This window comes from Zootoca vivipara, chromosome 11 (assembly GCF_965207765.1).
Source record: "Zootoca vivipara chromosome 11, rZooViv2.hap1.1, whole genome shotgun sequence".
Lineage (NCBI taxonomy): Eukaryota > Metazoa > Chordata > Lepidosauria > Squamata > Lacertidae > Zootoca > Zootoca vivipara.
The window spans coordinates 56,994,409-57,007,549 of record NC_142594.1 but is presented as its reverse complement, the minus strand read 5'-3'; the positions used below and the strand labels follow the sequence as shown (position 1 = coordinate 57,007,549).

At 51.3% G+C, this 13,141-nt stretch overlaps 1 protein-coding gene across 2 annotated transcripts; it reads left to right on the top strand.

Annotated features, from left to right (window-relative positions):
* Positions 1-209: 209 nt before the first annotated feature.
* Positions 210-13,105, top strand: LOC118092205 (zinc finger protein 212). 2 transcript variants are annotated; one of them, XM_035130029.3, is made up of 6 exons: positions 210-350; positions 2,701-3,087; positions 6,083-6,209; positions 6,460-6,573; positions 7,036-7,149; positions 10,087-13,105. In XM_035130029.3, exons 1-6 carry the CDS (start codon positions 327-329, stop codon positions 11,448-11,450), a joined length of 2,130 nt encoding a protein of 709 aa, XP_034985920.3. In that variant the 5' UTR covers positions 210-326; the 3' UTR covers positions 11,451-13,105. The 2 variants fall into 2 exon arrangements, with proteins under 2 accessions (XP_034985920.3, XP_088510082.1); XM_088653956.1 differs by having other exon boundaries at positions 228-350; positions 7,039-7,149.
* The last annotated feature ends 36 nt before the right edge of the window (positions 13,106-13,141 follow it).

The following is a 13,141-nucleotide window of genomic DNA, read 5'->3' as shown; positions in this document are numbered from 1 at the left end:
GGGTGGCCATCTGTCAATGATGCTTGAATCGAGATTCCTGCCTTGCAGGGGATTGGACTAGATGACCCCTCGGATCCCTTCCATCTCTGCAATTCTCCGATTCCAGAATTCCTGCTTCTCCCGCTGTGGCATTTCGAGCCAGGCGCTCCTCCGGCCTCCGGGTGGCGCTGCCGTGCGGCTTGGGGGCGGGGATCTGGGCCTGCGCCCCCGCGCATGCGTACTCTGCGCGAAGACGGACCAGAGAGAGAGAAGGACCTCGCTTCGGGGACCAGTTGGCTGGGGAGGGTGGGCGCATGCGCAGTGGTTTCACCTAGCGGGCGCCGGCCATGGCTGAGTGGACTCCTGCCCAGGTGAGAGGGGTTAACCCTGCGCTGCCCGGGTGGGAAGCAGAGGAGGGGGAGTGGCCTTTAAAAAGACCCCCCCCGTTGGTGACCATTTAAAAGTGGGAGGGGGCCGGGGAGGATGATCTGCAAAGGTGGGTTTTTTGGGGGGGGACACACACTGGTGCCCAGGTTGGTTTGGGGGGCTGCCCCCCCTCACTGCATCCTTTGGGGGGTCCTCCAGACGTGCCAACTTGAATTAAATATTGGGGGTCTCAGCAAGCCCCGCCCCGCATAATCGATCACAAACACACACCATTTGAATGGCGATGACCCCATCAACTTTTTTGGGGGGGTCCCCTCAAATATTTTATTGTGGGCGAGGGAGCTAAGCGCCCTAGGAATTGGCTCCATGCAAGGAGGGGGGACTGGATGGTATTCTGAGGTGGGGAGGGGTGAAAGGGAGCCCCTTCTCTGCTGATCGTGTGTTTTGGGGTGCAAGGGAGGCTGAAGTGTGAGAGAACGGAAAGGTTTCATCCTCTCGGCCCCAGGACTTATCTATTTTTATTCATTCTTTTGCGCTGATCTCCCACCTTTCTCTCTTCCCTACACACACACGGAGCACAAGGGGGGCGGCATGGTTTGCCCCACTTTTTACCCCACAGCAGACCTGCGAGGTAGGTCGGCCCAAGAGAGGCAGCGAATGGCTCCCAAAGTCACAGACAGTGAGCTGCACGGCCAAAGGAGTGGAGGATTTGAACCCAGGTCTTCCCTACCCTAGCCATTGCACCACACTGCCTCTCTCGTGATGGGCATATCCCCCCCCAAAAAAAACCAGAGTTTCTTCTCATAACAACACTGTGAGACAGGTTAGGTGGAGAGGTGGTGACTGGCCGCCGAGGTCACGTCCAGTGAGCTACACAGCAAAAGTGGGGGGATTTGAACCCAGATCCTAGTCGGACACACCCTCCACTACTCCACCACTGGCTCTCTCATCTTCCCCAGAGGATCTACAGCCCTGAATCTAGTCTGCTTGCTCATGTGAGAAACTTGATCCCTCTTTTGGCCAATGCTCAACTAATAAACTAATAAAATACCATAAATTGTCCAATGCTCAACTAATAAATTAATAAAGTACAATAAATAATAATAATATAATAATAATTTATTATTTATACCCCGCCCATCTGGCTGGGTTTCCCCAGCCACTCTGGGCGGCTTCCAACAGAAATATTAAAAGACACTAATTTCTTAAAGATTAAACGCTTCCCTATCAGATCGGCTTGCCGATCAGAAGGTCGGCAGTTCGAATCCCCGCAACGGGGAGAGCTCCTGTTGCTCTGTCCCAGCTCATGCCAACCTAGGAGTTCAAAATAATAATAATAATAATAATAATAATAATAATAATAATAATAATAATAATTTATTATTTATACCCCGCCCATCTGGCCGGGTTCCCCCAGCCACTCTGGGCGGCTTCCAAAAAAACAGAAATCCTAAAATACAGAAATCCATCAAACATTAAAAGCTTCCCTAAACAGGGCTGCCTTGAGATGCCTTCTAAAGGTCTGGTAATTGTTCTCTTTGACCTCTAGTGGGAGGGCATTCCACAGGGTGGAAGCACATCAAGTGTAAGTAGATAAATAGGTACCGCTCCAGCGGGAAGGTAAACGACATTTCCATGCGCTCCTGGCATCAGTGTTCCATTGTGCCAGAAGTGGCTTAGTCATGCTGGTCACATGACCCAGAAAAACTGTCTGCAGACAAATGCTGGCTCCCTCGGCCTGTAAAGCAAGATGAGCGCCACAACCCCAGAGTCGTCTATGACTGGACTTAACTGTCAGGGGTCCTTAACCTTTTTTATTTAAAAAAAAAGATCCATAGACATAGAGAATATATAGAGCACGGCCCAGGTACTCTGGCCAAAAGCAATATAATTATATCGCGGAGAAAAATTAACAAGACGTACAAAAAGTTACAATGACAATAGATTAAAGCTGGCTTCCACTTTCTTAATGCCAAGGGCTAAAGAAAATCATCGTTAGCAGGCGCCCAAAAAGAGTACAGCGAAGGTGGCTGCCTGGCATCTAGAGGCAGGGAGTTCCAAAGATCAAGTTTTTGCAAATGCTGACAAAATGTTGCCATTGTGACACCAGTTCTCCGTTCCAAGTGGATGTCACAGCGACTCCGGCACCGTGGAAAGCCCCCCTCTGCCTCGTCTTGCCTCTGTGTCTCCATGGTCTGGTCTCCCCCTTCTTCCTGACACTCTTGTCTTTCCGCTTCCTTCTTCCTTTTCCCTCCCTCTCGCCTCTCTTTCTCCAGCTGCCCCCACTCCTTCGCAAGCACCCTTGCTCTGGTCTGACCCCCTTCTTGCCCGCAGGCTTGGGAATGGGAGGTGGAGCCGCAACACCTGGCCCCCTTCCAGCCGCCGGCCCTCTTTGACCAAGCCGCCGAGAGGGAGATCTACCCGACGGCCGAGATCTCCCTCTGGACCGTCGTGGCTGCCATCCAAGCCGTGGAGAGGAAGGTGGACTCCTATGCCACGCGGCTCCTCAACCTGGAAGGCCGGACGGCCACAGCCGAGAAGAAGATCTTCGAGTGCGAGAAGACCGAGCTGGAGTTCAGCAACCACGTGGCCGCCCTGGGGACCCTCATCCAGGAGTACGGCCTGCTCCAGAGGAGGCTGGAGAACATGGAGAACCTGCTCAAGAACCGAAACTTCTGGATCCTGAGGCTCCCCTTGGGACCGAAGGGAGAAATCCCCAAGGTAAGAAAGAAATAAGGAAGAAAGGAGCTTACCAGGTAGGTTCAGAGAAGGGCCACCAAGGGGATAGAGCAGGCATCCCCAAACTTCGGCCCTCCAGATGTTTGGGACTACAATTCCCATCTTCCCCGACCACTGGTCCTGTTAGCTAGGGATCATGGGAGTTGTAGGCCAAAACATCTGGAGGGCCGCAGTTTGGGGATGCCTGGGATAGAGTCACACACCTATGAATCAAGAGGGGACACGGGTGGCACTGTGGTCTATAAACCACTAAGCCTCTTGGGCTTGCCGATCGGAAGTTCGGTAGTTTGAATCCCTGTGACGGGGTGAGCTCCCGTTGCTCTGTCCCAGCTCCTGCCAACCTAGCAGTTTGGAAGCATGCCAGTGTAAGGAGATACGGTAGTAATAATAATAATAATAATAATAATAATAATAATAATAATTTTATACCCCGCCCTTCCCAGTCAAGACCAGGCTCAGGGCGGCTAACAACAAGAATATCAAAGCAAGCATAAAAGAAACAATTCAATTAAAATGCAGATTAAAAACAGTGTTAAAATTCAATTTTAAAATTAGGCATCTACAAGTGCAACCTCATTTAAATATCTGTAGGATAAAGCCTTAGGGGAGCGTAACACCGGGGTCAGACTGAGTCAGTCCAAAGGCCAAGCGGAACAGCTCCGTCTTGCAGGCCCTACGAAAAGATGGCAACTCCCGCTGGGCCCTAGTCTCCTGAGGGAGAGCGTTCCACCAGGTCGGGGCTAGTACTGAGAAGGCCCTGGTCCTGGTCGAGGCCAGTCTAACCACCTTGTGACTCGGGATCTCCAGTATGTTATTATTTGTGGACCGTAATGTCCTCTGCGGGGCATAATGGGAGAGGCGGTAAACAGGTACCGCTGCGGCAGGAAGGTAAACAGCGTTTCCGTGCGCTCTGGGACTCGTCACAGTGTTCCGTTGCGCCGGAAGCGGTTTAGTTCTGCTGGCCACATGACCTGGAAAGCTGTCTGTGGACAAATGCCGGCTCCCTCGGTCTGAAAAGCGAGGTGAATGCCACAACCTCATAGTCTCCTTTAACTGGACTACTGTCTGGGGGTCCTTTACCTTTACCTATGAATCAAAGAATTATAGAATCATAGAGTTGGAAGAGACCACAAGGGTCATCCAGTCCAACCCCCTGCCAAGCAGGAAACACCATCAAAGCATTCTTGACATATGCCTGTCAAGCCTCTGCTTAAAGACCTCCAAAGAAGGAGACTCCACCACACTCCTTGGTAGCAAATTCCACTGCCGAACAGCTCTTATTGTCAGGAAGTTCTTCCTAATGTTAATAGAAAGGTAGAGTTGGAAGGGACCCCCCAGGGTCATCTAGTACAACCCCCTACAATGCAGGAATCTTTGGTCTCTGGTGTGTGTCCCATTGCCCCAGGAGCTCAGGTTTCCGCTCGCAAAAGAGAGCCACTCTCATCCATGTCCCAAACAGCAGGCCCAGGAGAGGGAGGGAAGCCCGTCCAGGAATTTTTATTCCTTAAAAGTACATCACAGACAATAATCACTTTAACCACTAGATTAACCAACAAAAGCCTTAGTTGTTGAAGTGCCACATGGATATTATTCCTGTTGGCATCGGGCTGGAGAAGGCAGCTAAAAAGATTTAAAGGGCAACCAGCTATCGCAGCCGGCGTCTGCAGAATGAGTGGTGAACAGAGCGGCTCTAAGAATCTGATGGACCCCATTGGGCTGGCTGTGTGACGATGGACACAAGGAGGTGCTATGTTGCTTTATTTTCTATGTCATAAAGTTTATATGCCGCTTGATGGTTAAAAACAAACAAACAAGCCACCCTCAAAGCAGTTTTCAAAAAAGGCAAAACAATAAAAATGATCCCTAAGAGAAATTAATGGCAATAATTGACAGCGTTTGACGAGTTGAAATACCACCAGACTAAAAGCAGGTCGAGACTTCCCATCAGGGTAGGATGGTCTAAGCAGAAATGTTTTTAGAGGCACCGAAAAACATACAGCGAAGGCGCAGCAGCCTGGTGTCAATGTGGCTATTATTATTATTATTATTATTATTGCTACTATTAGAATTTATTACCCGCCCTTCGCCCCGAGGTCCCAGGGCAGGTCACAACAATGTAAAAGCATCATTAATATTGGAACACAATATTAAACACGGTGTAAGAAGAATTGCAAAAGCAAGGTGGGTCCTAAAAACATACACCTGAAGGGTCAGAGGCTAGGGTCAAGGGGTGCGTCTCGGGCATCCACCGAAAGCTGTACTATGAAGGCACCAGATAGAATCGTAGAGTTGGAAGAGACCACGAGGGCCATCCAGTCCAACCCCCTGCCAAGCAGGAAACACCATCAAAGCATTCTTGACATATGCCTGTCAAGCCTCTGCTTAAAGACCTCCAAAGAAGGAGACTCCACCACACTCCTTGGTAGCAAATTCCACTGCCGAACAGCTCTTACTGTCAGGAAGTTCTTCCTAATGTTTAGGTGGAATCTTCTTTCTTGTAGTTTGAATCCATTGCTCCGTGTCCGCTTCTCTGGAGCAGCAGAAAACAACCTTTCACCCTCCTCTATATGACATCCTTTTATATATTTGAACATGGCTATATGCACCTTTGGGAAGGAAGTTCCACAACTTAGGGGCTGCTACAGAGAAGGCCCTCTCTGTTCTCCTGGGCCCCCCTAAAGAGAGCCCCCACCCCCCACAGATTTGGCACTCAAGAGGGTCTGTAGGGAAGGAGGCGATCTTTCAGGCATTCCAGGTGTTCTGCCTTTCCTGCTGGGAGCACCAGTTTCTGGAAACCACAGGAGGGGAGAGGGCTCTCCTGCACGGATCCTGCTTATGGGCTTCCCATGTGAGACAGGATGCTGGAGTGTATGGACCGGTGGCCTCATCCAGCAGGGCTCTTTTCATCTTCTTACAATGGCAGCCGTGATGGAGGGCTTGGTCAGCATTTCTGAGTCACGGCCGGCTCTGATTTCAGGTTCCCGTGACCTTTGATGACGACGCAGCCAACTTCTCCGCCCAGGAGTGGGCCAGTTTGGAAGACTGGCAGAAGGAACTCTACCAGAATATCACCAAGGGGACCTACGAACCGCTGATCTCCCTGGGTAAGTGGCTGGCATATCTTTCTCTCTTCTTTTTCTTTGTAAAGTTCTTCATTTCGTTTCATTTCCTAACGTTCACAAAATGCACTGAATTGCAGTTACTGTCTGTGCTGCCCAGATCATATGCAAGGCCAGTTCTTTGGACAAGAGGCTTGCATTCCTTAGAAAAAGGAATGGAGCTGCCGGGTTTGTCATCCGTCAGATTTCCCTCCAGACTTTCAGCACCTGCTTTCTGATCTGCTTCCCCCAACAGACTCTGCCATTTCCAAAGCTGACGTCCTCCCCCCAATGCGACAAGCGGAGCGTCCCTGTGCCACGGATCACGAATTTGTGGGGGGCAAGGGATTCCCTGCAGAGCCCAGAGCAGGTGAGTCGAATCGGAAGGTGGGTAATAAAGATTTGCCATCGTGGCTAAAGCGTCTGTCCTGTCCTGTCCTGTCACTTGCGGGCGGCACAGAAAGGCGGTGGGGGAATAAATGTAACGGGAATGAAATATGCAGACAGGGAATGTAGGGCTAAAGTGCTGCTGGGCCACACACAGGTCTGCTGGGGCTCACACCTGCCCAGAAGGTACATTCCCAAACGTTAAATCCTTGGGAGCCTAATCCCAGAAGTGAGAGGGCTGGCGGACATATTCAGGAGTGAGGAAAGGAGGAGCACATTTTCTGCGGCTGGGTGCCGAATTCCAAACTGGGCCTTCAAAGGAAAACAAGGCCCGTGCATAACCTAGCCAGCATCTCGGTCAGTTTCCCGCCACTGTTGCTGCTTGTCTCTGAAGCCTGCAAGCATTCTGCATCCGTTGCAATGTGCCTGTTGCTCTCGTTGCCAGAAGCAGGTCCCTTGCCTTCCAAGGAGGACCTCTTGACCTGGATTAAGCAGGAAGAGCTTCCCAGGAGAGGGAAATGGGACCTGGAGCGAGAGATCCCCCCAGTTCTCGGCTATGGTGAGTGTGCCCGGCATTAGATGTGATTCTTCCATTGCTCTTGGGGTGACTTCCAGCTTTAAAATTCTAGGTATCTGTGATTCTGTGCATCCAGGTTGTCCTGTTGTTTCAATTTTTTTTTAAAAAATATCCCTGCCTCTGGTTTACGTAATATCTAAATTATGTCTGCACCCTTTTCCATATTAACTGGATCTTAACCACTTCCTTAACCAGGAATCCCGGTGCTGCTGGTTTATTTTTATTTTTATTTTAATTTTAAAAAGAACTTTATTTAGATTTAGGTTAAAAATACATTCAACACACACTGAAGAAATACAGACATACCAAACAGACACTAATATGTAAATAATAATATACAAAATCATATAGAAATAATAATAAGGCCATCCATAATTTAATCTCCAAATAATAATAAATAGAATAATCATAATATAATATAAATAATAATAAACATAATATTCATAAACATGAAAATTCTCAACAATACATAAACACAAAAGAATAAAAGAAAGAAAAAAGAAAAGAAAGAAAGAAAAGAGACAAAAGATGAAAAGAAGAGAAAACTAGAAGAACATACATTCATCACATCATTCATACCCCTCCCCAAAAAACCAATAACGATATCCCATTAATTCATCAAAAGTCCCGATCCCGTACCTATATTTATCCCACTAAAGACTTCCACTTATCTCTATCTCTGATTTCATTAAATGTTATTTTCTAGTACTGCATTCCCAATTCTATATAATTAAATAGGTATCTCCAATGATCATCAAATAAAATGTAAACTCAAGTGACATTTAAAATACAAAATAAAATATAGTAGAATAGTATAATAAATCACCATTTTCCAATTCTCTCCGTATGTTTTAATTCAATATGACTCAATACGAGGTGCTAAAAATAAACCCAAGGAATTCCGGTGCTGCTTTAGACCAGCTGTTGCCAACCAACCTGACGCCCTCTGGACGTTTTGGCTGCAACTTCCAGTGGCTCAGCCTTCCCCTCCCCTCTTCCTCTGGGCTGGGAGGAAGACTTTGCACTGAGTTCCACTTCCGCACGGCTTGGTTGTGTTGTCCAAGGGGCTTAAAACAAACTGCGGTTAGTTTCGAAAGCCAGGGTGACGGACCGGGCTTCCGGGTTCTCAATTCTCCTTGTCTCTTAGGCAGGCAAGGGTGTTGTGGATTTTCTTCAATGAACCACACCAATCGTGGCATTTAAGGAAACGTCACGGGGCCATAGCAGCAGCCTCTGGGGCACCCGGAAAAGTGGAGTCCACATGCCTGTGAATTTCACATGCTTCTATAGAGGCCGTCACTCGCCTTAGCTTAACATGCGCATAGAAATAAAGTCACATTCCCCGAGGAAAAGCAGGCCTGCGCTGTCAAATCAGTTCAGCAGGAACAAGGCGCCTAACTCTTCCTGAGCCAGTTCAAGGCTGAGTTTTTCCTGCGCAAACATTCCTAACACAGATTATCCACCCATTCAGATTCTTCACACAATCTCCTTTTATGCCCTCTGTTTTTGAATCTCTTCACAGGCTGCCTAGAATTCCCACCAAAGGGTAATAATAATAATAATAACAACAATAATTTTATTATTTGTATGCCGCCCATCTGACTCGGTTTCCCCAGCCACTCTGGGCAGCTCCCAACAGAATATTAAATACATGCTAAAACATCAAACATTACAAACTTCCCTAAAGAGGTCTTTTGCTATCCAATGCTGGCGAGATCATTTTAACTGGAGATGCCGCAGAGACCTTTTTCATGAAAACCTGGGCACAACCACTCTGGTATAGCCCTCCCCCCCAAAAAAAATATTGTTAAGAGGACGGGGTGTTTACTAAAACCTCTTGAGCTCCCTCCAAAATATTTCTGATATTTCTGTTCCAAATGAGGGTTGTTGTTGTTTTTTTGCCTGGTGGTGATGAACAAGTCTCGGGGAGACCTTTTCCTGGAGGGGGTGGCTCTAGCGTAGGAAGCTGAGTGTTGGAAGATTCAGGTCAGATGCAATAAAGCCCTTCTTCACATAGCGCATAGTCAGTCTCTGGAACTCTCTCCCACAGGAGACATTGATAGCCACCAACTTGGGGGGTTTAAAAAAGGATTAAACAGATTCGTGGAGGAGAAGAGATATATATGACATATATAGAAGAGATATACTTGACATATATAAAAGGATGTCATATAGAGGAGGGAGAAAGGTTGTTTTCTGCTGCTCCAGAGGAGTGGACACGGAGCAATGGATTCAAACTACAAGAAAGAAGATTCCACCTAAACATTAGGAAGAACTTCCTGACAGTAAGAGCTGTTCGGCAGTGGAATTTGCTACCAAGGAGTGTGGTGGAGTCTCCTTCTTTGGAGGTCTTTAAGCAGAGGCTTGACAGGCATATGTCAAGAATGCTTTGGTGGTGTTTCCTGCTTGGCAGGGGGTTGGACTGGATGGCCCTTGTGGTCTCTTCCAACTCTATGATTCTGTGAACTTCCTGACAGTAAGAGCTGTTCGGCAGTGGAATTTGCTGCCAAGGAGTGTGGTGGAGTCGCTTTCTTTGGAGGTCTTTAAGCAGAGGCTTGACAGGCATATGTCAAGAATGCTTTGATGGTGTTTCCTGCTTGGCAGGGGGTTGGACTGGATGGCCCTTGTGGTCTCTTCCAACTCTACGATTCCATGATTCTAAGAGGGCTCTCTAGGGCTCCTAGCCAGGATGGCTGTGCTCTGCATTTTCAGTCGGTGGCAGCCATGCTTCTGAATCCCACTTGCTGGAAACCTCAGGAGGGGAGATGGTTGGTTTTGTGTGCAAATCCTGCTTTAGGTTTTCCCTCTGGTTGGGCACTGTGAGAACAGGTTGCTGGACTAGATGGGCCACTGGCCTGATCCTGCAGGCTCCCCTTTAGGTCCTTAATCCTTGCCTGTTCCTTTTTCTGCCTCCCCCAGATGATGACAGCGCTATGATCAAGCGTGAAGAGCGTAATCTGAGGGCGGCTCCCAAGCTCCCTCTTCCCGCCCAGGGGCTGCTGCCGCCCGGGATGGCCAGCGAAGACGTCTTCCAGGCCCCCAAGCCGGACGGAGGCTGCGAGAGGCAGGGCTGTGCTCAGGGGGAGAAACCGGCCCCTCCTGCACAGAGGCCCGAAGAGGAGCGCCCCACACGGCCAGGGGGCTGCTGCAAAGAGCCGGAGGCGCCAGCCCCTCCAGACGCCAGCCCCAAAGGAGACCCATTCCCCTGTGGCAAGTGCCACGATGGCTTGGCCTACGAGCAGCACTTCCCCTTGCCCCAGAGTGCCCACACAGGGGGCGAGGAGTACAGCGAAGGCACGGCGGCTGAGCCTGGCCCACAGCAGATTTCGGAGCCCGACGGTTCCTGCGCAGACTACAAGAGCAGCTCCGGGGAACACGCCTCATCCCAGGCGGCGGAGAGACTTCACACCTGCTCGCTGTGCCCCAAAAGCTTCCGCCTGAAGACCAGCCTCCTGATCCACCAGCGGACGCACGCGGCGGGCAAGAGCGAGAGCGCCTTTGTCTGCGCCGAGTGCGGCTGCGGCTTCAGCCACCAGGGCCAGCTGACCCGGCACCAGGCGGTCCACGCCGAGCGGCCGCACCAGTGCTCAGAGTGCCCCAAGGCCTTCAACCGCAAGTCCAGCCTGGCGGTCCACCTGAAGACGCACCGCGAGCGGCCCCGGCCCTTCCACTGCCCGCAGTGCGCCAAGACCTTCATCCGCAAGCAGCACCTCGACGACCACACCCGCACGCACACGGGCGAGAAGCCCTACCAGTGCCCCGAGTGCGAGAAGCGCTTTGCCGAGAAGTCCAAGCTGACCAACCACTACCGCATCCACACGGGGGAGCGCCCCTACCGCTGCGGGCAGTGCGACAAGCGCTTCGTCCGCGCCCACCACCTGGTCAAGCACCAGAGCAGCGTCCACCAGGCCGGCGCCAAGCCGCACGCCTGCCGTGAGTGCGGCCAGAGCTTCCCCCACGCCCAGGCCTTCATCAGCCACCAGGCCAGCCACGCCAACGGCGAGAGGCGCCACCGCTGCACCGAATGCCTTCGGACCTTCGCCCGCCGGAAGTACCTGCTGGAGCACCAGCGCATGCACACGGGCGAGAACCCCTTCGCCTGCCTCCACTGTGGGAAGCGCTTCCGCTACAAACAGTCGCTCAAGCAGCACCTGCGGGTGCACAGCGGCGAGCAGGCGCCCGCAACACCCACGCCGGGCCCTGAGCAGGCCCTGCCACCCAGCAGCAATAACGCCCCCCTGGAGAAATCTCTCTTCCCCGCCAGCCTTTCCAGCGGGACCTGAGGGCATGCGGCAAACAGACAACGCCCCCTTGGCCAAACGGGCGGGCGGGCCGCAAAGCCAGAATCCCGTTTGCGACCCCGAACCTCCCTTTGGCCTCAGCTCCCGCCGGTGGGCGTGCATTTTTGCCAACCGGGGCTGAAGCTCTAGGCTGATGAGCAGCCGTCCGAGCGCTTTTGCACCCCGCTCGCCACGTTTCGTTTCCCGGAAACGCTTCGAGAGCGCGATGGAACGATCGAGGACGTGGGCCGGCGCTGGCGCTTCCTGGCAGCCGCCGAAACCGTCTCAGCATTCAGACTCGGGCAACGGGATGCCCGAGATGTGGTTGTGTGAATCGGTCCTGTCCGGTCGCCATTCCCTCTCTGTACTGTGGGTGGAGCAAGGATGCCAGTCGTTGCTCGGCGGCCTCACAGCTTCCTCTGCCTGTGAACGTCCACAGAGAGAGGCAGGCAGGCATCGCAGGCTCTCAGCTCAGATCCTCGTGCCCAGCACCCTTGGGAGAAGCTGCACACTCCCTGCTTTACAGGTTCGTCGTGCGGCTGCGACGAAAGCGGAACGGTGCTGAGGAAAGGAGATCTGAAGAACAAGAAAAGGCAGGAAGGCGGACCAGAGGAGTTCGTTCATCAGGCCTGACCCATACCAGGACCCCAAACTGTGGAGAAATACAGTGCGAGAGGAGCCTTCTGAGTGGTGGGGTATTAGATGCACTCCAGTGGTTGTAGGGATAGGGGGTGGTTCCACTGGGAGCCTTCCAGCAGCATTTTCCAGCTTGCCAGATGTTTCGGACTCCAGCTGCCACCAGCCACACTGCCCGAAGCTGTGATCCAAAACAGCTGGAAGCTGCCTTGTAGCAGGCTGAGCAAAACAGCTGGCATGTTTCCGGTTTGCCTGCCTGCCAGAACGTGGAAATAGGCTCTCCTGCAAATAGTTTGGCCTGGGCACCCAGAAACCAACGTTAACCTGGCTGTTCCTACAAGCTTCCCTCTGGGGCGCAGCACCTGGGGGTCTGCTCTGCCCCATAGCTTTCCCCACATCACGGTCTACCCCCCACCCCACGCTCCTTGGTCTCCCATTTTCCTGCCATGATCACCCTGTGCTTCAAAATCTACAACCCAGCTGGCTTTTTCTCTAGGTTTTTGGTGCGCTTCCTTCTTTTTAGAAAACAAAATGCGGGCTTTTACACACATCCCCTGGTTGTTTTAAGTCTGCTCTGCTTCGGCCCCTCTGCCCAGTTAGCAGGTTACATGATTTTTGGAGCAGCTGCTGTTCGGAGTCTCTCTTTTGCTGCACGCGTTTCGTGACAAGACAGCCTGAGCGTTCGTCGCAAGACCGAGCCCGGGGGCATTTGCAGAAGGCAAAGAAGAAACCAAAGATGTCATGAAGGAAAGATTGGGCTTCAAGACAGACTGGGCTGAGTGAGGTGTCCCGAGAGGCCCAAAGGCCAGGGCAGGTCGAGGCCACTGGGCCGCCTTCCATCCTGAACTTGCCCAATCTTCTGCACAGACTGCAATATATATATTGAATAAGAAGCACACAGCATTTGGGGGGCCTGGCACTCCTCCTCAGCAGCCTCAGCTGCAAAAATGGCAATTTTAACTTTTATCTTTTTTTAAAAAAACGGGATATTAATAAAGATTTTGTATCGGTTCTTCGGATAATGGCTAAAGCTTGCGTGTTTCTGCTTTGAAAGGGGA